The 25,333-nt window shown below is 31.5% G+C and overlaps 3 protein-coding genes across 3 annotated transcripts; 2 read left to right on the forward strand and 1 right to left on the reverse strand.

Annotated features, from left to right (window-relative positions):
- The first annotated feature begins 916 nt into the window (after positions 1–916).
- On the forward strand, positions 917–2,771 carry LOC126843142 (pre-mRNA-splicing factor ISY1 homolog). Its single transcript, XM_050580501.1, has 5 exons — positions 917–1,224; positions 1,546–1,709; positions 1,803–2,156; positions 2,286–2,335; positions 2,405–2,771. Exons 1-5 carry the CDS (start codon positions 1,199–1,201, stop codon positions 2,630–2,632), a joined length of 822 nt encoding a protein of 273 aa, XP_050436458.1. The 5' UTR covers positions 917–1,198; the 3' UTR covers positions 2,633–2,771.
- LOC126843136 (importin-13) lies at positions 934–8,299 on the reverse strand. The gene is made up of 19 exons (XM_050580489.1): positions 8,122–8,299; positions 7,902–8,054; positions 7,658–7,831; positions 7,276–7,422; positions 7,135–7,207; positions 6,880–7,048; positions 6,663–6,807; positions 6,389–6,598; positions 6,148–6,330; positions 5,827–6,085; positions 5,569–5,750; positions 4,605–4,763; positions 4,326–4,508; positions 3,755–3,892; positions 3,469–3,697; positions 3,103–3,258; positions 2,861–3,035; positions 2,683–2,801; positions 934–1,646 (listed from the first exon to the last, which is right to left on the reverse strand). The coding sequence occupies exons 2-18, from the start codon at positions 8,037–8,039 to the stop codon at positions 2,705–2,707; spliced, it is 2,817 nt and encodes a 938-aa protein (XP_050436446.1). The 5' UTR covers positions 8,040–8,054; positions 8,122–8,299; the 3' UTR covers positions 934–1,646; positions 2,683–2,704.
- A 2,485-nt stretch (positions 8,300–10,784) lies between these two features.
- On the forward strand, positions 10,785–24,485 carry LOC126842864 (diacylglycerol kinase theta). Its single transcript, XM_050580066.1, has 17 exons — positions 10,785–11,434; positions 17,094–17,176; positions 17,266–17,377; positions 18,252–18,472; positions 18,835–18,991; positions 19,054–19,158; positions 19,236–19,370; positions 19,819–19,936; positions 20,000–20,190; positions 20,259–20,471; positions 20,550–20,859; positions 21,041–21,366; positions 21,453–21,576; positions 21,682–21,834; positions 22,028–22,187; positions 22,984–23,091; positions 23,158–24,485. The coding sequence occupies exons 1-17, from the start codon at positions 11,320–11,322 to the stop codon at positions 23,275–23,277; spliced, it is 2,751 nt and encodes a 916-aa protein (XP_050436023.1). The 5' UTR covers positions 10,785–11,319; the 3' UTR covers positions 23,278–24,485.
- Positions 24,486–25,333: the final 848 nt, after the last annotated feature.

The raw sequence follows: 25,333 nt of genomic DNA on the forward strand, positions 1-25,333 counted from the left end.
CTAGTACCACGGCCCGCCGACCAATCGCAGCGCTTCCCGCGACCGCCGCCCACGGCCACTCCACAACCGTGTTCCATTCATCGCCCCCGGCCACCGGTTGGCGGCACTGTACCGGCTCGGCGGCGACCGCAGAAACTAGAAAGTGGTCGATAATAATATAATATTGTAGCAGACAGCACTCAGCAGTTTGCTGACAAAAATGTTGTTTACTCTGAAAAATCTAGGTTCACCCTTGTGGCGTAAAACAAAAATGTATTCCGTAATTGTAATGTTTATATTTCTTTGTCAACTATTCATTTAACATTTTACAAAAACGTCTGTTGTTAAATACACATTACAGATTTGTTATACAGTTATATTTAATAGTGCTATTAAAGTTTTAAATGATCCTAAAATATGGTTCTATATTCACGATATTCTCGCCAGTTGCTATTTATCAACTTAACAATGTTGCCCCTAATTCTGATTTTGATATTTAACACCTATTTTTGGTAGAAAGTATATTTAAAAATCTAATTTTGAAATAATTAAGTTTTACAAATTTTGTAAATATAATACCGTAGAATAATTTTATGTATTATACAAGAAAAAGGAATACACTATATTTTGAATAATTATAATAATTAACATGTAAAAGCAGAAACATTTACAAATTATCGTCTTGACTTGATTTTCGACTGGTTTTCAAATGTTGCGTTGAGCAACCTTGCCGAAGTCGCTGGAGCTTGTCGAACGTGTATAATAAATAATAATTAATACCTTATTCAGTACAATAATATAGTATAGCAAGATTGTATGTTGGAAGTACTAGGAATTTCGATTGATCAGTGTCGCCAACGTTTTATTTCGACGATTCAGTGAACGAAACATAATATGAAATGTGTATTATTATTATTTATTGGACACTGTACAGCACAGTGAACTTAATCGGTATATAATAATTTAAAAATTAAAAGTATTAAATATCGTTTTTATATAATGTTAAGATATAGTGAGAAATATTCGTAAACCGTATTACAAACACTTACATCTTAACAGAAAACAGATTTTCAGTACGCTTTCCTTATCATATCACGGAACATCCCGTATTGGATCAATGAGTATTTTTCGTTGTCGATAGATCATGGCCCATAGGCGATGATAAAATATACTTCCGTTTTGAAACGTGCGTGCAAAAGTCTAAAACCCTTCGTCAAAAATGGCGAGGAACGCAGAAAAAGCCATGTGAGTAATTATTTTAACAGTTCAAAACACTTAGGAAATCATACAAATTAATCATGTTTAATCAAAAATTCAGTTAGTTCGACTTATCAATAAAATTTACACAGCCCTTAAATGCGTACAAAATAATCAAAATTTTTGTTATGCCTTCTTCAATAGTTTTGTAAACTAGTAAAAAAATTAGTAATTAATAATTAGGTATATGGATCACAGAAAAAACATTTATACATAATATGTATATAAATGGTAGGGACTAGTCATATTAATGCAATATTTATGTATTGCCGTTTCCAACCTGTTGTTGATCAATTTTATATCTTGTAGGACAACGCTTGCTCGTTGGCGGGCAGCTCAAGTGAAGGAACATGGTGGCAAAGAAGAACGTAGGCCTTACTTAGCCACTGAGTGTACAGACTTAAAAGCAGCTGAAAAATGGAGAGTTCAAATCATTAGAGAAATTTCTAAAAAAGTAGCACAAATTCAAAATGGTATATATTTAAACTAGAATGCATAAATTATAAATAAGTATCTTATTAATTTGTTTATGAAAATAATAAATCGTGTATTTTGTTAATTTATAGCTGGATTAGGTGAGTTTAGGCTGCGTGATCTCAATGATGAAATCAATAAATTACTACGTGAAAAAAAGCACTGGGAATACCAAATCCGTGAACTAGGTGGTCCAGATTTTTTAAGGATGGGCCCTCGCATGCTCGACCATGAAGGCAGAGAAGTCCCTGGAAATAGGGGTTATAAATATTTTGGAGCTGCTAAAGATCTACCGGGTGTTCGTGAGCTATTTGAGCATGAACCACCTCCACCACCACGTCGTACTAGAGCCGAACTAATGAAAAATATAGATGCCGATTATTATGGCTATATGGATGAAGAAGATGGTTTATTGTTGGCAATGGAATCGAAAAAAGAAAAAATATGTATGTTTGCTTTTAATATTTTATTATGCAACTTCTTCTTTTCTAAAGGCAGCCTTGTCATAGCAAAAAAATATTGATTTAAAAAAATTATGCAACAAGTAATATTAATTTTTATGTTTATTTTTTAAGTGTTAGAAAAGGAAGGAAAAAAACCATCAATTCGAGAAGATATTGATTTGGTTAGTAAATTTATTGAAGTAAAAAATGTTTTAAATTAAATATTTGTCATCAATTTTTTTTTCTTTTAGGCTTTTGAAGAAGTTGATAGCGATGATGAAGATATATCTAATATGTTTAGCAGCTCTCGTTATATACAACCACCACCTGTTCCAACGGACCAAAACATTCAGGACTTGATATTACAACATAAAAAACGTGAACTACTAGAGACCTTTGCTGGCATTGGAGGAGGGCAAGAACATGAAGAATTGGAAGACCTCGCTAATTTATCATCATCAGACGATGAAGCAAAATGATAAATAATATTTTACTAAATACATTTCATACTTTTATAAATAATTTTTACCTGTTATAAATAGTTCATAATATTATGATTCTGGGTAAGAATCTACTTCAATTAATCCTCGGCAAATAAATGAAAACTCTTTGACAGCATCTTGTAAAGTTTTCTTATTGGTTTTTTCCCTGTTAAAAAATAAACAACAAGTTAAATCTACTTTATATGTGTATATATACTAATATACCTCAATATATTTTTAAAAAAAGTAGATTTTGCATTATCAGAAATGTTTGGTAACTCGAGCTTTTGTACTGTTACTATATTGTACAACCATCTACGTAAATTTTCACTGTATTTCTTATTTAAAATTAAAAGAACTTCGCACATAGGATCCAAATTTGTTTTAACTGAATCCCCTCCTAAAAAAAAAAAATTAATAATTGTTTTATCCTTAGCAGTAATAATATAAAGTCACTAATAACATACTAATAATGCATATCATCTTCATCACTAAAAACTCTCCATTGTCTTCAACTACTTTAAACAAAGACCTTTTTTCTCGGCTCGTTGATATGAATGCCGTTAAGAAATATGTTGCTATTTTGACAACGTATATTTCATTGACACATAACGCTTCACAAGCTGTCATAAGGATACAATTTATAAAATTTAATTAGTTTATTAAGATTTGTGTTAAACAAAATGCTTTTAAATCTATTGAGTATTGCATATAAAATTGGTTTTGCAATATACTGCATTTAAGAAAGCATTGATTAATAATTTGTTGTACACAGTATATTTAACCAGGCTAGAATATTTTTGTTTTAGAAAATTAAGTTAAATTTTTTTTACCAATTCTAAAAACAAATACAAAATCCACATTTGGATTATCGATAGCTATTGATGGAAGCTTCCTAAATACATGTCCTTGAAGTGATAAGTATGATTCTACAATATCCCCAATGCCTTCTTGAGTAGATGACGCTTGTTCTAGCATAAATTTAACTCTTAGACAGATTTCTTCATAAGTTGCTTTTATTATAGGAACAAAAGCTTCTTGACGGCCAAACATTATTAATATCTAAAAAAAATTGTTTTTTATTGAATATCCATACATTATTATTTTAATTGGCATTACTTCTTTAAATAATAGCATTCCTGTTGGTTGAGGTGATTTTCTGAAGCCAATCATTAAAATTTCTATTATTATATTTAATGCTATTGAACAATTCTCTTGAAGTTTCGAAACAACAGATTTAAAGAAATCACAAACTCCCTGAAAAAACAATCAATTTCAAAAACATCAAGCTACGGTCAAATGTTTTTATAATTTTTCATAAAACTATTTAGCAATTTTACAGCGTGTCCTAAAAAAAATGTCCTTATTATCTCGACGCATACTATTTGAACAGATTTTTTTTTTGGAATATATAAAATATATACATATTTATGTAATATACAATTTTAGAAACAAATGCATTTTTCATAACATTTGCCCACTTATTAATAGCATATTATTACTTATTCAAATTCTCATTATTATTAATACTTATTACTCCTAAGCAGATGCATAATACATTTTGTTAAAAAAAGGGATTTCGAATTAGTTATACACTGTATGCCTATAGGATTAGAGGAATTTTTAATTTTTTTCAAGGTCACACTTTTTTTTTAGGATACTGTACATATAGAAATTTTGTGATAATTACTGTATATAATAAATCTTCAGGGCAAGCAATGAAACATTTTACAGCCATAACGTGTAGTAAAGGAGTACTCATTTCTATCATATGATAAACAGCATCTTTCTGATCAATTGCAGATACTAAAGAGCCCAAAACTTTAATTCTCTTCTGTAATTCGGGCCTGTGTTTAATGCATTCATTACTGTCCTGAAAGCAAAATTATATTGTTACTAATGGTGTATAGAGCATTTATTTTAAAATTGCTTACATTTAATTAAAAAAATTCATCTATTTAATACAAACCTCGATAGCTAATATACTTTTCATAACATCTAAACTCGGATTTATGAACATATCCAATGATTGTTTACCATCAGGAAATGGCATTGAAGAAAGAATAACTCCAATTGTATAAATAAGACGTAGCTCTTCTTTTAGTTTATCAACTTGCTTCAGTACAGTCTAAAAACAATGTATTAATACATATTTATAACTGGACTACTCATTAGTTTTTAATGCAGTGATGGACAAAAATGATTTCCATAAGTATATTTCCTATTTAACCCTGGACTTTTAAATAATACATTTATTTTAAAAATCTATAATTTCAAATATTTTATTTAAATATATTTTTTTGGCAGTTTTAAATAAACTATTAAACTTAAAATAAAAATGTATTCAGTTTTTATATTTTCATTTTGACTTAAAAGTATTAAATTATTTAGTTAAAAATGAAAATGTATTTAATTAACTTTTTGTATAAGTAATTGTTTTTAAAAATAATTTATGCATTATCTTAATTTTAATTTTATGGTTATTAATCCAAATGAGTTTTAATTAGTCTAAAAAACTATACTCAATAATTTTAATTAACTAAAATTTTTATTCTCTAACAAACAGGATGCCCATGACTGTTTTAATTCAGCGACAGTGAGCGCCACACACATTATCCACTCAACCACTTGTCCTCAGAGGCTATATTTTAACTGTTTGTAATATAAAATGTTCAACGCTATCTTTTTGAAAACTTTTAACATATTTTAGCCAGCTTATTACTTAAATTTTAAAAACATATGAATCTAGAAAAGGAAAATAGTTTTAGAAAAAAGAACTATTTAAGTTTTAATTTCCGTCATCTTACACAACATAGTTTAACCTTTAAGTGCATGCTTAAAGGCACTGTGTACAGTATTCCTATGATTTTCCATGTAAGAGTTAAATTTAAATTATACAACACTACTGTTTAATATACATAATATTTAACTACCATTGATGTGGTTAAAATAACATTATTGTAGGGTGCTATAGACTGCCTACATTCTTTAGCAATATCACGAAGTGCTATGGAAGCTGATGAAAACATGTTACTATTATGAAGGCCCATCATCAACAGAGGAACTACCAAGTCTAAATATGATGGGTGAGTTTCCATCCAATAATAATATGCTCCTTAAAAAGAAAATGACATATTACATATTTTTAAAATATAATTAACTAATAACTACAATTTATAGAGAGTACATACCAATAGTATCCATTGCAGATATTGCTGCTTTTTTATCAATTTGTTCATATGGTAAAGTACCCAATGATGATATGAGCTGTTCAATGTGAGGATGGTCTTCGTGATTTTGAAGCGGTTCTGCTATTGCAGTAAATGCATACAAACACGCCTCCACAGTTTGCCATTGGCTTATAGCAGTTTTAGCATTGCAGGTGACTTGTTTGTAAATAGTCAACAATACATCCAACATTTCCGTTTGCAATATGAAATAACAGTAAGTCTGTAATTTAACGTTAATAACTTAAAACACATTTTAATTCAATATTATTTATAAAGTCTTACAAATGTATCAGATATATCTTGTCTATAGCAGCGAAATAACTCTCTTTCATCTGGAGTCCAAGTGTCTAAGTTTTTAGGATAGGCGACTTTTTTTATTAATACTTGGGTTAACGATACGTACAAAGGTTTGACAATTGTCAATAATGTGTTGTCAGGTCCAGCATCATTTGATAGTAAATCATCCTGTAAATAATGATTTATAATATTTTATAAATAGAAAAAAGTTATAATTTAAACTCACTTGTAATAAAAACCAAAATGTAAACGTTTTCTCACTGTAGTTTTCATTTACAGGGTAATACCCAGGTGCATTGGTACATGTCAAGTATAAATTGAAAAATTTAGTACAAAGTTCTCTAGTGTTATAATTTAATAAACCCTGAACTACTGGCCGAAAATGTTGATCGCCAATACCCAAAAATAAATCAAAGAGTTTATCAACTACAATATCCTGAAATATATTACATTTTTATAACAGAACTTAAAAAAGTTAATAAACAATTAAAAAAACTTACAGGTTCTTCTGTTACTTCTAGATTGAATAATTTGTCAGATAAAATTATTACTTTATTCAAAACTTCAAAAACTGTAGCTTCACATGCAGAAGTTCGAGGATGTGTACAAAGGGATTTCAGAGCATCTATAGCCAATAAAACACATCTAGAAGAAGAAAAAAAATATGATAATTGAAAATAGAATTCTTATACAATTTAAGTATAATTTTGAACTTACTCTTGATTTCTTTGAGGGTTTAAAATAACTGATATGAATGTATCTGTTAGACGATGACACTTAATGAGATCAAATCCAACATCCAACCAGGACGCTGCACACTTCAATGCATGTATGACAATTGGATCCATACTATCACTTTGAAGAATACTATCCACAATGGTTAATACTAAAACATTATTACAATGAATTATGTTACCTGATTTAAAATATTTACTATTTTTGTAACAAAGAAAAATATAACTTTTTAATCACCTTGTAATGATGATTTTTCAAGCTCTCTTCGTACTTCATTTCGTCGCACTTGTGATAATGTTGAGGCACTAAACTATGACCAAAAGGTATACAATTTTTTTGTCCATAAATATTAAAAAAATAAATATTAATATATCTTACTTCTTCTGGTAAAGCCATTAATATTTCCAAAATCATAACACTGACATTGATAGACGACTGAGATAAAGAATTTCGAAACGTATCCATTAATTGAGGTATAGCATCCGGCCAATGGCTTGGTACAGTTCGTACAACATATGCACATAGCTGAAGAAAACGCAAGCGTAAACAAATTTAAATACAAATAAATTAATAAATTACAAATTATTTAACAGTAATTATCAAAGCTATAGATATAATAATAAGAAGAGGTACTAAGGAATACTTATAATAATTTAATGAATAAAAATATATATTACTTAATTAAATTTAAAAAAAAATGAAAAAGTGTTTTTATGTATAAATGGTTTAGTTTGTACTATACAACTTTAACATTACTTACACAATAACACAATTTATTTGTTACATTTGAAGGTCCTGTACAATTATAGTATTTAATTAATGTGTCCATAATTTTGTCTCTCAAGAGTATGTAATCAGTTCGCTTCAATTGTAACCATTGTTTGGTAATTTTTATATGAAGTGTAGTGGCACCAAAGAATTGTACTTCATGAGGCTAAAAAACAAATTTAGATATAAAAATATATAAATTTTAAACAGTTATTGAATACTAAAATATTTCATACTTTAGAAGTGTGTAACATATCCCATACAAGATTCCAAGCATCTGCTGAGTTTTGAAATTCTAACAACATTTTGTGTACTTCGACGTTTTGATTACAATAAAACTCTGCTAAAGCATGCTCGACAGTTTCAAGAGACATTTTGGAGCTTATAGGCTAAGAATACGATTTAAGTTGAATATAAGATGATTAACTCATAATCATTACAAATGAGAAAACTTACTTGTTTTTACTTTCTAAATTACAAAAACAATAGAACTTAATCAATTAGGCTTATATATATTTTTTAAAACGTATATAATCAAATAAATATTAGTAGTACTAATTAAAAATATTGTTTATTCAGTATTCACTATTGAATTAAATAATTTAACTGACTAGTAACTACTATAGGAGAGTTGATAACTTGAACTCTTTAACCAAACAATTATAAACAATATTATCTATAATAGATATTAGGTATTTTGAAATAGTTGATCTGATTACAGAGTGTGGCAACTATAAAAACACAATATTTCCCATTCGTTATCAAAATTTTCACGGACCAGAATATATCACCAGGACGTGTCACTACTCACTACTCACTAGGTTCCGGTGACACCTGGTATTACAACTTACACTTAACTACCGGGTAATATGGGGATAATAATCTATATAATATAGATAATAAAATATATTTTTTTTACCTATATTATATATTTCTACCTATTTATCATATTTATATATACGCCATACCGGCCAGAGTAGTCACTGGGATTTAAGAGGGACGTTAATGGTTATACCACAGAATATATGAAAGCAGAAGGGTCACTTTCAGTGTAAACAAAAAAGTGACGGCCATTTTGTGACGGACTATTTTGTATTATAAGTTATATCTATACATTATATTATTACTACTTTAAGATCTATACACAACAAATAATAATAATTTATAAATATTATAGTGGTGTAGCTTTAATAAGATGGCCGCCGTGTTTTTGTGTGATAAGTATATTCCCTGTGTTAATTTTTATCAGTGTTCGGGGCCTGGTTCTACACCCTATTTATTAAGGAGTTAGGTATAGGCAATTTTGTGCAAAATTTTAATTTAAAGATTAAACTGTGATGTGTAACTTTTATTAGTTCAGTCATTAGTACTTTTTTTTTGGCAGTTTTATTTATTTATTTTTCGGACAATCACAGCATCCTTGACAAAGATTAAAAAAAAAATCTAAACATAGCTACGCAGAATGCGTTTTACTCGGTACATAATAATACTGATTTTAGAACAATAATACTTTTTATAAAATCGAAAGATAGCAACATATCGGAGAGAATGTCATATCCTATAACCTATTTTGAAAATAACGTAAAAGAAAGTTGGTTAATTTAAAAAAGTAAATAAATGACATTTAAAACTAAATATTAGGGTTTTCAAAAAAAGGATATAACATTGACTCCAAAACATTGTTATCATTAATTTTTGTTATAAGTACCTATTATTTCTCTAAAATTTTATCATGAACCGAGTAAAATGCATTCTGCGTAGGTATGTTTTAACGCTAAGAAATTGGGTGTATAACATGATTTTAAGGTGTAAAAACTATTATTGTTGGGAATACGCTAAAATTGTTCTTTTTTTAGAAAAGAATTATTTTTATTTTTATTTGGGATAATCCGTCTGACAAATTTAACTAGTCTGGCTTAGTCGGTCTCTAACTTACCAAAAAAATAATAAGCCATCAGTGTACGTTCCATCTCGCTTTCGAGTTTCGAGTATTATAGTTTGTATTCTTATATTATTACACAACGATTAATACTAGTCACTAGATCTAGTTTTCTACTTATTATATCTATATGTGTAGTTATTGGATAGTATAATTGTAGAGAGTGATTTAATAAGGATAACTGTTAAAGTTTTCATAATATTCATTTATGGATATCTTCTATTTTCTTCGTCGTATTTCTATTTAGAATTTCTAAATTTTAGTTTTCCTCTACGACTTAATTATTTACAAACAGTTTATTTAAATGTAATATGCAATATTTAATTATTTTCAAAGTCAATCAAATGAGTGACTTATCCTCAATGAATGGTCCGCAATACATGTAAAGAGAGACCTTTTTATACACACGTATATACTTTGTTGTGTGTGATTATAGATAAGGTTAAATGCGCGAGAAGTAAAACTTTTAAGTGTTTTATAAAAGTAGTTTGTATCCTACTTCAGACAATATGCTGATGCGCTAATGGACTTTCTCGTTAAGGGGTATTGTTATGTAAGCTTTTAAGCTATGTATCTCACAACATGAACATTCGAGAAAAGACCACTCCCGCTGGTTACAAAATTGCACCAATTGGCCATGCTATGACAGCATGCGGTTACCATACGAATTCCAAAAAAACGTGTTTATTTAACAGCTAATATAATGTTCGTCCGATAGTTTGTTTTGCTCAAACTTTATAGTAGAGAATAACGAAATGTCTCGGTAGTCGGTATCTATGTCATTTCGGCTGAACAGTTTTATTAAGCTCAACAGCTAGCTCAGGCCGCCGGCCTCATGTACGGTAGCACTGGCGCCTACGACGGCCGGTCCAAACGCCGAAAGACCGGCGCTGCGGTAATGATGACGGCGAAACGCCTCGCGTTGGTCGTCAGATAGCGCACCCGGTGTGACACTTTATCGACGCCGACGACGGAAGGGCCTGGCCGACTGGCGCGGGGGCGTCGTCGCGGCTGCCCAGAGTGAGGCCGCTGGGGAGGTGTGCGTGCGCCGCACCCGCGTACAGCCTGTGACGTCCGTCGCGTCGCTTTGGCCGCCTGCTCCCGTGCGTCTGTGCGTGTGTGTTTATGTACAGCGTATACTGTACGGTGTATGCGAGTGTGTGAGTTTGTGTATGCGAGTGTGGCGCGCGCGATAATCCAACGACGGTGTCCCGCGTCCCCCTGGTGCGCTGGTTGTGTGTTGACCGTGCCGCGACGATGGAATACGGACCAGAAATAACGTGATCATCTGCGGCCCCGGGGGCGATCAGTCGGACCGAATTTTTTGTTTGTTTATTTTTAATAAGTACGGTTTTTTAAAAAAAATATTTTTGGTTACGCCGTACGGATACGTATTGAACGCGTCCCATCTGACGGGCACACGCGGCGGGCACGTCGTGCGGTATCCGTGCCGGCGGTAGCGACAACGTTTGTGTTGCGCGTCGTTCACATTGACCGCGCCATAAACAATGTAGTAACGTCGTAAATGTGTGATAGTAATTACGATAGCCGACCGTATTTATAGTGTTTCATCTGTGGTGCGTGGTGCGGTACAGGTGACGTGTTTGCCGACCGGGTTTCGGCACATATAGGAAATCTGGCTGGGACAGACGCGGCCGGGCGCCGGTGCGGGTGGCGGTGGGGAAGGCGGTGGCGGCGGCGGTGCTGCTCGCACAATGGCGGACTGCCGAGGGCACGTATTCACCAAGAAAACCTTCCACCTACCGGCCTACTGTCACAATTGCACCAATTTGCTATGGGGCGTCGTGACGCAGGGCAATTTCTGCACAGGTTTGTCCCTTTTCGTCGGTCCCGGAATCGCAGGGATGACGGCCAGCCGCGTCTCGTTTACGGGACCGTTACTATCGCGGGAAAGGGGGAACTTAATAACACGTTTGGTGGAAAGAATCCACTAGGACGTAATTATTTTTCTGTCCTTGTCTGTAATTGTTAATTATTTGTCCTTAGGGACGAGGTAATTAATATAGGAACATTCGATATATTTCCCCGGCCTATAATAACATTCAGTAGACAACTAAGACCATCAGATTTTAAGATATGTTTGAATTATTCGATGTGCTTCGACAAATAATGTTTTGTAGTTAGAAACAGCAGGCCTGGACAGGGCTGGTGGGCAAATGCCCACTAAATTGCTCCTGCTTAAGGTCATAGGACCGATTTGTAACATAATATTTATGTGTCATGGGCATAGGCCAAAAGGGGTACTATGATAAATAAGATAAACAATTATTCAATATTCTTAGACTTTTCTTGCCCCGAGAAACGGTAGTCAGTACCTGTTACAAATAGTTTGTGTGTGTATGTGTGTATAATGTTAAATTCCCAAGTTGTTGTGAAATTGCAAATAATCATTGCGTATTGTTCATTAGATTATGTTCATAGAATGTTTTATTTCATGCATAATATGACGGTATTTAGATTAAATTTTTTCATTTTTAATATATAATATTTTAGTTCTGAAAATAATTTTTAAGTTACAGAGCCAACTTGGACGTAACACGCGCTCAGAAAAAAAATGCATGCACGCTTGTCATAATATGACTATATACTATATTATAGTAGTTAAAAACATAATATATTTTTCCACGATATCGTTCGGTTGTATCAAAACAGAATTCAACACAATATATTATTTTTACAATTGTAACCGCATACATTTACATTTAAAACGTCCCGCAGTGCCAATGTTCTTACACGGTTATTATTGTATTAGTAGCTATATGTGACCTATTTGGACGTGTCGACGTCACACAACATTTTTTTCTTCATTAATATTAGGTAGATCGAACGTCGAGAAATAGTAAATACAAACAAAGCAAAATAGTTTTAACATACACTCTGCAAAATACATTTAAAATAAGAAAAAATTAACAAAATCTTACAATAGTGGTACAGTATTTTGAATGATGCTGCAAGAATCAACTATTTTCTGTTAATTTTCAAAAATTCATGAAATCAATAAAAAATTAAAACTCTAAACAGAATATGTCGGTAAAAAATATAGTAGTGAATTATAGAACTATCAGAAATTTTTTGAGTAATTTGTAAGCTAATAAGTAATCATTATCTTAAAACAGTCATAAAATAAAGCATACAACTTTGTGACTAAGTAAAAAAAATCATGAAGTGTGATTAAAATTCATGAGATTGTGTTTACTAAAAAGTATTATTAGTTTAGTAACATTTTACCTCTAAAATCATCTAAAATTGTATTAAATGGTACAAAGACAATGTGTGAAACGTTATTTTTTATACTAATATATTTGATACTTTGTTTTTATGTTGGCCGTGAAATATTGCCGAGGCCGTATTTGGTTACACTAGTTTATTGTTATTGAACGGCGCTCTGTGTATGCAATATGAGTACATATCAATTGTATAGAACTATTGTGGGAAAATAATACCTATCTATATTTCGATTAATACTATTATTAAAATGAAAAATTTATCAAAAGTTTTTGTTTTAAAAAAAGTCATGTACCTTTTTTAACATTAATATCTACTGTATCGTAAATGTGTTGTGTTTCCAACACTGTTAGCAAACATCTCCGTGACGTCAAAGGCAAAAACTTGCTCGACCTGTATTCCCCGGCGCACTGTAATCCCTGCGGGACTTGCCCCTCGGACAATTTTATGCTGTTACAAAACGCCCATAACTATATTACTACTCTCAACCCATCTCGTGTCTCTCCTCTAGGCTCTATACATAAATATATACATATATATAATTATATTAACATCGATTACTTTTATTTAGTAGAATGTAGATTACAGTTAAAAAAAATGATTAAACTTATAATTTTACCCAAGAGTGCATAGACATAACCGTTGTGTGACAGAACACGAATACATTATCTGATTGAAACCTATTAAAGTATTATGAAATTTATAAAACGTGCGTGATTTTTTAAATAATATTATCGTAGTATATTTAATACATCGTAATTGTGTCGGAATCCCGACGGAATTCGAGTATTTCTATATTATCTATAATCGCATAGTTAGCTATAACTTATAAGTTATACCTACACTCTACAGGTATCGTTCCTGAATGTTTTTAATGTGAATCGCTACTAATATAGCTTCAGAATAGCTTCAGAATATAGTTGCTATTGGAACTATTAGTCATTAGATAAATCAATTTTTATTACATTATAGTCTATATTCTATAGATAAGTAAAACGGTTTTAGTTAAATAAATCACCCTGTATATACTATATTATTACAAAATGTATCCTAAAAAAATTCATTATTTATATTTTATATTTTATTGTACATAAATAATTTTTATTGATAATTTTTCTCAATACTAAATAATAAAAAGACATCTTTAAATAAACATGTTTAGTGTTTACTAATAATTAATTTAAGAAAATAATCAACTAAATTTAAAAAAAATTGTGTTGCATATAGGTCGGCCTGAGGCCGCTTACATGGCCGGGACCACAGCTGTGCTGGGGTTTTGGAAGCCTCGGAGGCCCCCTAGGGCCTGGTAATTTAATACGATACGTGGGCGTATTTGCTAGATAAAAATACTGTAAAGTTGTGTGTTAAATATATAAAATGAACAAGTCAAATTGTTCTAGGGCCACTCTTAGAGTTTTTATTACAAAGCCCTTAGGTTCCACAGGCCCACCCTGGTTGCATAAATATCTAATAAAAAATATTGCATTTTAATAAAGTGCTATAGAAGCTAAAGGCCATCGCTGCCGAAGCTAAAATAAAAAAAACCGTTATAGAAATTAACCAGGCGACAGACTGACGACTCGTTCCAAATGGTGAATCCGTTAGGAAACCTCCAGGCAGCAATGACCCGACGTGGACTTAAGCTGTTTCTAAATAGAAATTAACCATGTTGGTTTGTAAATTGTATATTGTAAATTCTATACAGCTAATAAAAGTTTGTCTATATTTTCATTTTTGTATGACAGTTATGTTCAATATAGCTTCATAATAATCAGAAGAAACCTTTTTAGACAGTTTTTAATATTTAATAAGAATTAAAAATATATCATAACGCGGGTCTCGGATAATAAATCGATCACACTTAAATTAGTTTTTTTTTGTTCTCAGATTGGCGTCTAGCGTTAGAAATTTACTTAGGGTAAACACAGTCTGGTATCACCCACTTATTTTCCAACTATAGGCTGTCTGTTACTAATAATAATATTTTTTATTCGTTTTGAATAATATCCTGTTATTTTACTATACTTGAATTATTAACCCCCCACTACATGATTTTTTTTAACCATATGCTATAAATGTACTTAATACTACTTAAAAAAATAAAACATTTTTTTTTTTTTTGAGTTTTGGTTTCATGGAAAACGCTAATTAAAGAATTGTACCAAATATGGAACATTGTGCATCAAAGATGTATAGCATGAGCAGATATAAACAATAAATACAATTGTTCCATAGATGGAACATTGTGCAGTGAAGGGCAGAGACGTATTTAGGGGGGGGGGCAGGGGGGGCTTGGGCCCCGGGCGGTAAAATTTTAGGGGTGGTAAATTTTGGAGAGCATTTTTGTATAATACGGTAGGTCATTTGGGTGATAAAAAAAGTAATGATACTAATAAATGTATTATTGTGGTTTTCATTTGTCACGAAACATGCATTGAAAATACCAGGACATGGAAAAGTATATTGTAGTTTGAGCATTAAGATACACAGAATATGGCCGCCCAAAAATATTTCGTAGACATGTTTAAACGGTCGTGCCAACTGTCAGTAATAATAATCTTAGTTCGTAACGTTTATGTACTCGTAATCTATTATCTATGTTCGTAATCACAAAGAAACAAAAAAAGATTTGTAACCGTATGTAGAAATTTCGTTACGAATTTTTGTTTCTAGCCCTACAGGCTACATCTAACTGTTCTGCTGAGAGGTTTTTTTCAGTCTTAAAAATGGTCAAGTCCTATTTGAGATCAAGTACTACCGACGAAAGGCTAAACTCTTTGGCTGTTTTAACTATAGAGTCAGATTTAACAAAGAAGTTAGATTATGATGATATCATTGATACGCTTGGCGTAAATTCTACTGCTTTTGCTCGCCTTTTAATGGCGTTTTTATTGAAAAAGCTCGGCGTAAACATTTTTAATTTTAAAATTTTTAATATTCTTATACATATGGGGAATTATATATATAAAGGGATTTTTTTTTAAATGTTGTTAATTAACCTATTACATTTAGGTTTTTTGTATAATTAATAATAAATATACCTAATATAATTATGTAATATGTACTTCAATAAATGTTTTTTTACATGCTTTTCTTTAGCTCGCTAACACGTACGTACGTACGTTTGTACGGTTTTTTTTCAAATCTTGCAAAATTAATTTAACCCACTTCCCGATGTCGTATAGGGCTGAAACTTGGCACAGACACTCGCCTTAGATGACAATACAATATTCTGTAATCATATTGGGACTCGGACATCCAGGTCGCCCTACACAGGGTCAAATGTGGGGGTCATTTCACTAAAATTTCATTTTTTTCCAAATCTTTCAAAATTAATTTAGTAATCTATTCAGCAATTATTAAATACTTTTAATAGGACTAAAAAGTAAAAAAATAAAATAAATAATTAAAAAAAAAAACTTTTTTAAAAACATGCTTTTCTAAAAAAAAAAAATAGTAAAAAGTGAACTAAAGAGTAAAAAATAATTTTATTACAAGAACAATTTACCAATCAATTGTAGCATATTTTATTTAAAATGTCAATTACTTTGAAAACAACCGAAAATTAATTTTTGACTAAAAAGAAAAGCATTGTGCCCTATTCAATAAAGTCCCTAATAAATTTATCAGATAATGTTTTATATTGTAAGTTTTTTTTGTAATTTAAATTTGGTTTAATATTAGTGTGTGATACATACATTTCTTAATACTTAACTCAATAAATTTGGACTTTGTTGAATAAGGCCCACGCTTTTCTTTTTAGTCAAAAATTTATTTTCGATTGTTTTCAAAGTAATTGACATTTTAAATAAAATATGCTACAATTGATTGGTAAATTGTTCTTGTAATAAAATTATTTTTACTTTTTAGTTCACTTTTTACTATTTTTTTTTTTTTAGAAAAGCATGTTTTTAAAAACGTTTTTTTTTATGTATACCTAATATACCTTTCAGATTATGAGTTTAGCGAAGAATGCATTGGTTTCACTATCATATGTTTTTTTTTTACAAATACACCTATTGATGAAGAAATATAGGTTGGGAAGGGGGTGTTTATTTTTCTTACCAGGGGCGCAAAATTCCTAAATACGTCTCTGGTGAAGGGTTAAATTAAAAAATAAAAATCACACATTACACATAGACTGCCAACGTGTTATGACATAATACATTATTTACTGAAATCGATTTGTTATAGTATGTAGTTTAATTTATAAGTATAAATATATTTTTTTTTTATGTTACAGTATGTAATTATATAGCTCACGAAAGTTGTTTAAAAAAGATTGGCATATCACCTTGCCATAGTGTAGCAGCTAGCTTAATTAAGGTTAGTACAAGTAATTATACGCATGTTAAATACTATTAAGTACTATTATTGCTATAGTTAGTTTTTAATCTAATCGTTAACTGTATTAGAATCCAGTATCCCATTGTTGGTCCGAACCAGTAAGGAGCAGAAGTCAAAAATGTTGTAACGTTTGTCGGAAGAAACTCGACCACCGCACTCAGAGCAGCGTCACTTGCGAAAGTAAGTAACTTTTAAGTAATTTAATAGTTCTTTAACAACTCGTTTTGTACATTACATTTAATTGTTAATATTGATACCGATATTATCTACAATAATTATATCTATTTGGTATCTAAAATATGATCAATAAACGTCAAATACCTACCATTAAAGTTTGAACAGCAAGCAGATTATGCTCTACCATTGTCCAAAGTACTAATGCCAAATTATGGACTATTGACAATTGTGAAATCCAGGGAAATTATAAGTTCAACAATTTTAAGTTCATTACTGGGTATTCTTTGCGGATACTCCCCTTGTACTGATCAGTGTTATTAGAAATGCGTTTTAATGTGTGTATCATTTTTATTTCATTATCATTGAACTTATTTATAAATTACAATAAGTGTATTCGGGTTATCTTTAAACTAGAGCTCATGTTTTGTAACTTGTTTTAACTTACACGTTACTCGGCTTAATGAATCCGAACCTGAACCAATTAAGGTCCATGTATTTTAAATAGAATTCCGGAAAATGTATAAATTAATTTGATTAATTTATATAGGTAAATAGACGGATTCACGAACGTTAATACACAGGTAAATGGATGGCAATACACACGCGTACATGCGGATACACCTGTATTTTAATTACACGAACTTCAACACCGTTAAAATAAAAATGCGGCTATCCTTGTTCTAAGCTACACGTGAAATAGATACCTCTACTTTAACCGTTCTATTAAAACGTTATAACTGTGTATTGGAATTTACTTAATTGTTTAACATTTTCCTTTCGACTAGACTACTTGTCAAATAAAACAAAATTATAGCTTATTGGCACTACAATGATATGTGCCTAATTCAACTTAACTACAATTTAATGTTTGTTTCAGTTTGTCATTACTATGCTCATGTAGATTGTCTGCCATCAGCCGTCGCTGATTGTAAAGAAACGGCTACGTACCATCCCGGTAAGTTGTTGGACTCTGTACATCACGAACATCATTGGAGAGAAGGTAATCTAAGACCTGGAGCAGTATGTTACGCATGTGCCAAACCCTGCTGGACAACTGATTGTCTTGCTGGATACCGATGTGAATGGTGTGGTATAACGGTGAGTTTACGACTTAATTCTGTAGAGTGCGTTTTTAATTCTTATTTAACTAATAAATTGGATCTATTTATCCTGTCTTAAAAAAACATTAACGTGTCATACAGTTAGTATAAAAACATAATGTGTTTACTTCAGCTGCTGTTTCAGCGAGTCGACTGTCCTGATTAATTGGCTTAGTATATTTTAAAGTTTTTTTTAGTGATATACCATTTTGTATAAGATACAATTGTATGTCTCTGTATTTTGTATTATACTAAAAGCCAGATAAAGACCCTACAGATCCCCAGTACTGAGTTTGACAGACTTATATTCGTTAAATTATCATGCTGTACATTTTGTTAAAATGTTTGTTTTTCTTGTAGGCCCATGCGACATGTCGCGTCCAAATATCTTATGCATGTGACTTCGGTATTCTCGCCCCAATATACTTACCACCACATGCAGTCAGCATTCCTCGAACAGAAGTGCCTATGGAGTCGATTATTGGTGTGCAAGTTCGCAGAAAAGAAAAGACTACACGTAAGATGGTTTTTATGCAAAATTAAAAAAATCTAAATCGAATACGTTTGTTCTCTAATTAGCACGAAGTATATCCGTGGAGTTTAGCAGTGGGGAAAGCAAAACCCGAGATCCCGAGGAGGAAGAACTTTATGAGGTGGAGAAAACTAAAGAAGACAGAAACGAAGGTATGTGTAATGGTTTAAAGTAATACCGAATACGCTTGAACAAAACGTTTGGTTAATTTGATGTAATATATGAACAGAACTAGTCAAAGTATACGATGGAGATGCTTCATACTTAAAACACACAAGTTTCACGGTAAAAGTTCAAAAAGCCGTAAAAACTGAAACACTTATTGCTACAATACTTCAATCATTAAACATATGCCAATCTACGGGTAATTATAGATAGAACATTAGTCGAAATAATATTTCTTGTATAAATGTACGAAACCATCATCTCAAGATGGCAGCATTGGGCCTTAAAGACCTGTTAAGCTGATGATGATGATGATGATGATATTATATAAACGAGAAAACTTCTCAATATGCAAATATTATTTAACAAAATACATCATTATATAATTTATAAAATTTCGGTTTCATCAAAACTGAAAAGGTGTTACAATATGTATATGATGTATTCATGTAACATGTACATGAAAAATGTAATACAAACATTTTACTGTGGAAAATTTGTCTTTAGAAATGTTTGCCTAAAGGTGTACTTGCTTATACTTATTACTTAATTTAAGGGGTATCTATATATATATATATATATATATATATATATATTGTATAATTTCATTTATTCTTTATTTATTTTTGTGCGCTTTGCTTATGCAGAAAATTTTTATTTGACTGATGCCTATGGTTTGAATGAACCGGTATTGGAAGACCCAAATCCTATGGCCAACGTTACCAGATTGGGAGGCAAGAAACCCGCTGTATTTCTACGGTTGAAGTAAGTAAACGAACAAAAATATATTCACCGTGTATTTTGCTTAACCAAATGTTTCTTCCGCAGACAAGACAGCCACGGCGGACTAGTAAGAGTGTATCCTGGACGTCTACAAACCGACATGCCGTTCTGTGTGGTTTCAGTAGACCGACGGACTACGGCCAAAGACTTGATCGTCGAGTCTTTGGATCGATTTGGCTTCACTTCTCACAGTTCGACCGATTACAGGCTTAGTCAGGTGTTACTTGAACACGGAGGTGCGTATTGCTGGCAGACATTTCAGGATTAATGAATAATATAATTTGCATTCGTTTGGGGTTAACAGTTACGGAACGAGTACTGGATTATGATGAAAAACCGCTAGACATAATCAAAAACATCGGACAGGAATCTCTCAGACAAATGGAATTAATGCGATTTTACTTACAACTCAAACAAGATCCACATGGGCCCAACATAGCCCTGTTCATCGGGAATTTGCCTACAAATTTGTCCCAACGTACTTATGAAACCATTCTAATGACATTTTTAGGAGAAGGTACGATAATCTACGATAATGTAATTTCCATGGTTTGTATGTGGCTCGTTTGACGTAACGTTTTTTTTTTGTTTACAGACTGTAGATTCATTACTATAGGGCCGATTTATTACGAATACGGTTCAATGGTAATCACATATAACGACACTGCCGTAGCCGTCAACGCCATGTACATCCTTAGAGACTCCTCGTACGAGGACAAGCATTTATTAGTCATGCTGCTACCTAATATAGATCCGAAAATGGTGCCTGGTGAAACGCAACCACTGTTGGTATTTGTTAACGTGAAGTCGGGTGGTTGCCAAGGATTGAGTTTGATATCTAGCTTTCGCAAACTTCTTAATCCGTACCAGGTGTTTGACTTAGAGAACGGAGGACCACTGCCTGGGTAATTATACTCGAACTTGTTTATATAATATAATAAATAAAGTATCTAATATACCACCTCCATGTAAGATGATAGCGTCGATAGATTTAACAATATACTTTCAACATTCAACTTACGTTTAAACTGGAATACTAATTTCAATAGTTAATCTTAACATTTTTTTTTCATGATACTATCGTAGGTTGTACGTGTTCAGACACATTAGAGATTACAAAATATTGGTGTGCGGAGGTGATGGGACCATTGGTTGGGTCCTTCAGTGTTTGGACAACGTAGGCCAAGACAGCGAGTGTTCGTCACCGCCATGTGCAATTGTTCCACTAGGCACGGGCAATGACCTGGCTCGAGTTCTAAAATGGGGCGCAGGGTACAACGGTTCGGATGAGCCAATACACCTGTTGGAGGACGTTATAGAAGCAGAGAAGATCAGATTAGATAGATGGACCGTCGTCATTCATCATGAAGACAGATCTGATGATCGCCCGATACCAGTGCCCAATTCTATTGGTAAGTTTCTGACCGTTTACGAATACAATAACTAACCCATTTTTCACATTTGGTTTTCTTATTGTGTTAAATTCCACATTAAAAAGGAATGAACGAAGATAACACTCAAATTTTTGTGATGAATAATTATTTCGGTATTGGAATCGATGCCGACCTCTGTCTAGCATTCCACAAAGCTCGAGAAAAAAATCCAGAAAGATTTAACAGCCGGTAAGAGTGTTCGATTCCAAAAATACTGATGAATATGTTATTTGTTTACACTTGGGATAAATAGCTTCGGGATATGAAATAATTTATGATATATTTTATTCGCAGAATCGGTAATAAAATTGAATATCTAAACGTTGGTCTACGCAAAATCATTCATCCGCCTTGCAAAAATCTACAGCATGGCGTGCGCCTTGAGGTGGACGGAAAACTTGTAGAACTTCCTCAACTTGAAGGGTTAATAATTCTAAATATCTTGAGGTTTGTAACTTGCTGTAATCTGAATGTGTTAAAGCTTTCATGGATTGAAATAGATAACATATATATAATATCTCTACACATACATATTAATATATTATATATGTATGTATAGAGATTTACTGTAACTTTTAACTCGAAACCGGATTAATAATAGCTGTTTGATTTTTAATATACTAATTTTTGTTTTCAATAGTTGGGGTTCTGGAGCGAAACCTTGGGGTCGAAACAGTAACGAAGAACAGTTTTCCACTCCTAACCACTGGGATGGTATGCTGGAAGTTGTTGCTGTTTCAGGCGTTATTCACTTAGGACAAATACAAACGGGACTCAGATACGCTAAACGAATCGCCCAGGTAATTATTTGCATACATTCTATAACTCTATAGCAGTAATAACGATCAACTTCCCTTTGATTTTCATACTTAAAGGTTTTTTAACTATATGAAATAATACAAGTGTTATTAGTTATTACCCACGAGATGTTAAACTATCTATAAGACGTTAATTTTTTTTCTGGTAGTTTTCGTATCTTCCTTAAAGATCCTGTACAGCCGTACCTATTACACATTTTTCTTAGAGTTACTCACTGAAGCCGGCTTACGATTATTGTAAGACCTGAGAAAATGCATTTGATCAAGTTTGAATACGATCTATGATTTTCCACTGTACTTTTTTCAATTGTATCTCCATTTGTATATCTTTTAATCGCCAATATAAGAAAGTTTATTATCAATATATTAATCATATTTTTTGTAAGTCTGGAAAATATATTACATAAATAAGTATATCCGAATAAAACTTATATTAACTTGAAAAGTACAGGGAATTCTAATTAAGCCATTCTTCAAAAAATGTTTTTACATGTAATGCAGATATTATTATTTATAAAAATGTGTCGTTAAAAAAAAAGTTTCAAAAACATTAAAATAAGAAAGTTAAATAAAAAAAAAATTACTGTACTAGGTATGAAGTTGTCAATCTTTATATACTTTAAAACAAATTTAAAAATTGACTTATTTTTTTCCTGCACTTTTTACATATTTCAGGTTATTTTCTCAAACTTTGTATCTATAATTTATTTTATTTGGGTAAAATAAACAGATGCTGGTGTCAAAATTTAATTAAGTAATGATTGTTTTTCTTTTTAAGGGGGGTCATGTGAAAATAAATTTGACCAACGAGGTTCCCGTACAAATCGACGGCGAACCATGGGTTCAAGGACCTGGCGAACTAGTCATCCTTAAATCGGCTTTAAAAGTAATATCGAATCACTCACAACAAATGTCTATCTAGTATGTGTAAAATCAAAATCGTTAATTTTAGGCCACTATGCTGAAAAAAGTAAAACGTACAGAACGGAAACAAACTTCTCGAACAAGAGCTGCAAAGTACATGGCCAGTCTTCAAGCTGTACCATCCATAAATGGAAGCGAAAACGATTGAAGACATGGTGAACATATACTAATCTAAAAAAATGGAAAATATTTTCACCTTTTAAATAAAAAAAGTAGCTGAACCTCAAGGTTACTGCTACACATAGTATAAAGTTAATTTTGATCGATCGATAATTATTTAGGATATTAATTTTAAGATAAAATAATTTATTGTAGCAAAACTATTTTAGCGTAGAAGCTAAAATCATTTATTAACTATTGTATTTTAAGACAAAATTCTGATTCTTGCTTTTTGAATCATTTTAATAATACAGGTACTTTCTTGTACTTAAAATATATCAGAATAATGTGACCAAATAGATCTGATGATAAATTAAAATAAAACATTTTGATTTGCACAATTTATTTTACCCATATAAATCATAGAATGTATTATTATTTATGTATTATTTTTATTGCTTTCATATTATAAATATTTATTAATTATTATTATTACATGTTTTGTTTTATTTCAAATAAAGTATTTTGAACCAACATTATTGATGAGATAATTGCTTAAGGGCTCATTCGTTGTGTCCATTTACGAATGGGCATAATGAAAAGAGCAATTGTATCATTGATTTACATGTTAGTTCTTAATTTTTGTTGTTTAAGTTTGTATATTACAAATGAATCGGTCATTAGAGAAACCCCATAAATCAGTATTTTAACCATAATGGTTTTTTTTGTTCTTATCAATTATACAGGTGTAGACACACATGAAGAAACACCTCTTGCCACGGAGATTTCTCCCGTTCTAGATAGGGATTTGGATTTGCCATTCATAGGTTAAACTGTTTATCCAATTTAATGAAAATTTATCCCATTAGTCCCGACTTAAGGTGTTTCTGCAAACAATGCAATTCCTTTGAGGAACGCCCTAAGTCCAGCCAATTTAAATTCAAATTTTTGCTAATTAAATAAAATTTAAAAAATTATCAATCATGTAAACTACTTTGATTTAGGGTACTAACAAACAATTATGTATTTTCAAACGCTTACTGCCTCTCTATGTAGGCGGAAGAAGTTTTTTTCCTTTTTTGTAATATTTAGCTTTTGTGACTTAATGAGTTTCTCACTTGACCGGTTCAAATATAGGATAACAAATTAGGCTTCTTCGTTATACAAATATTCGCAGTTCAACTATAGAAAAATGTAATTTTATTTTTTATTGTGTTATAAAACTTTAAATGTTTGATTAAAAGAAAACCTGTAAACTGTCTCGTGTTTCTTGATGTGTTGTTCTATACTTTAATTATCTATTCTATATATTATTCCTTAAACATCTCCTGCTTTGACATTCGTTTGGTGTCAAAATTAGTGCCATGGTGTTTTATGGGGTTAGAACCTCTGCCTCTCCAGTTTTACACGTTCCTTGTTACGTGTATGATTTTGTTTCCTACGTTCTCGATAAATATCGAGAACGTAGGATGTGGTATTTGAAATAAAAGACTAAATGTTGCCTAGACAACATCTCAACCAAAATATGCCACTAGGAAAGTCATTATGGTCTACGGTATACTTAATGAGCAGAAACTACAATTATTGTCAAGTATGTTAGCTTAGTAAAAAAAAAAGCTTTAACTATGATCAACATTGAACTTTCCCTAATCAGTAATAACTTTATAGTAATAGTTTCTATTTCTCTCTACATAGATAATAAGTTATATTAATGATCCAACTAAATCCAAAAATAATAATAATTAACAGGATACCTAAAGATACCTAAAGAAGATGGACCCAGCAATGGGCCCAAAACGTCAGCTTACTAATAACATGGATAGATCCGAAAATTATTAAATAGTTCAATCCATGAAAATTTTAACACATTTATAAGTTTTATGTTGTGATCTAATATACCCACTATACTTTTTTTTATAGAACAATCGCCAATCGGTTATCAACGAATGTATTTTGTTAGAAAAACCTTATTGTTACCTTATTTCCTTAGGTACAATGTACATAATGATCTGATTTCTGAGGTTGTGTTTAATAAACGTTTACGTTAACTAGTACAACCTGTATAAGTTATTATGATTTGTAAGTAGTAACTGCAGTGAATAAGC

The sequence above is a fragment of the Adelges cooleyi genome, unplaced genomic scaffold (genome assembly GCF_023614345.1).
Source record: "Adelges cooleyi isolate 19-005CV unplaced genomic scaffold, UGA_ACOO_1.1 ACOO_flye_CR_arks_rails_tigmint_CR_PRNA_574, whole genome shotgun sequence".
Taxonomy (NCBI): Eukaryota; Metazoa; Arthropoda; class Insecta; order Hemiptera; family Adelgidae; genus Adelges; species Adelges cooleyi.

What these genes read in the sequence shown, in the direction of transcription:
- LOC126843136 (XM_050580489.1), bottom strand. Translation starts at nt 8,039, where the DNA reads ATGTCTCTTGAAACTGTCGAGCATGCTTTAGCAGAGTTTTATTGTAAT. An exon ending in CAAATAAATTGTGTTATTGT is followed by an intron (nt 7,423 to 7,657) that starts GTAAGTAATGTT and finishes CGTTTTCTTCAG; the next exon opens with CTATGTGCATATGTTGTACG. An exon ending in TTATTTTAACCACATCAATG is followed by an intron (nt 4,764 to 5,568) that starts GTAGTTAAATAT and finishes CATTGTTTTTAG; the next exon opens with ACTGTACTGAAGCAAGTTGA.
- LOC126843142 (XM_050580501.1), top strand. Translation starts at nt 1,199, where the DNA reads ATGGCGAGGAACGCAGAAAAAGCCAT. An exon ending in AGGAACGCAGAAAAAGCCAT is followed by an intron (nt 1,225 to 1,545) that starts GTGAGTAATTAT and finishes TATATCTTGTAG; the next exon opens with GACAACGCTTGCTCGTTGGC. An exon ending in ATCGAAAAAAGAAAAAATAT is followed by an intron (nt 2,157 to 2,285) that starts GTATGTTTGCTT and finishes TTATTTTTTAAG; the next exon opens with TGTTAGAAAAGGAAGGAAAA.
- LOC126842864 (XM_050580066.1), top strand. Translation starts at nt 11,320, where the DNA reads ATGGCGGACTGCCGAGGGCACGTATTCACCAAGAAAACCTTCCACCTA. An exon ending in TAGCAGCTAGCTTAATTAAG is followed by an intron (nt 17,177 to 17,265) that starts GTTAGTACAAGT and finishes TAACTGTATTAG; the next exon opens with AATCCAGTATCCCATTGTTG. An exon ending in AATGACATTTTTAGGAGAAG is followed by an intron (nt 20,472 to 20,549) that starts GTACGATAATCT and finishes TTTTGTTTACAG; the next exon opens with ACTGTAGATTCATTACTATA.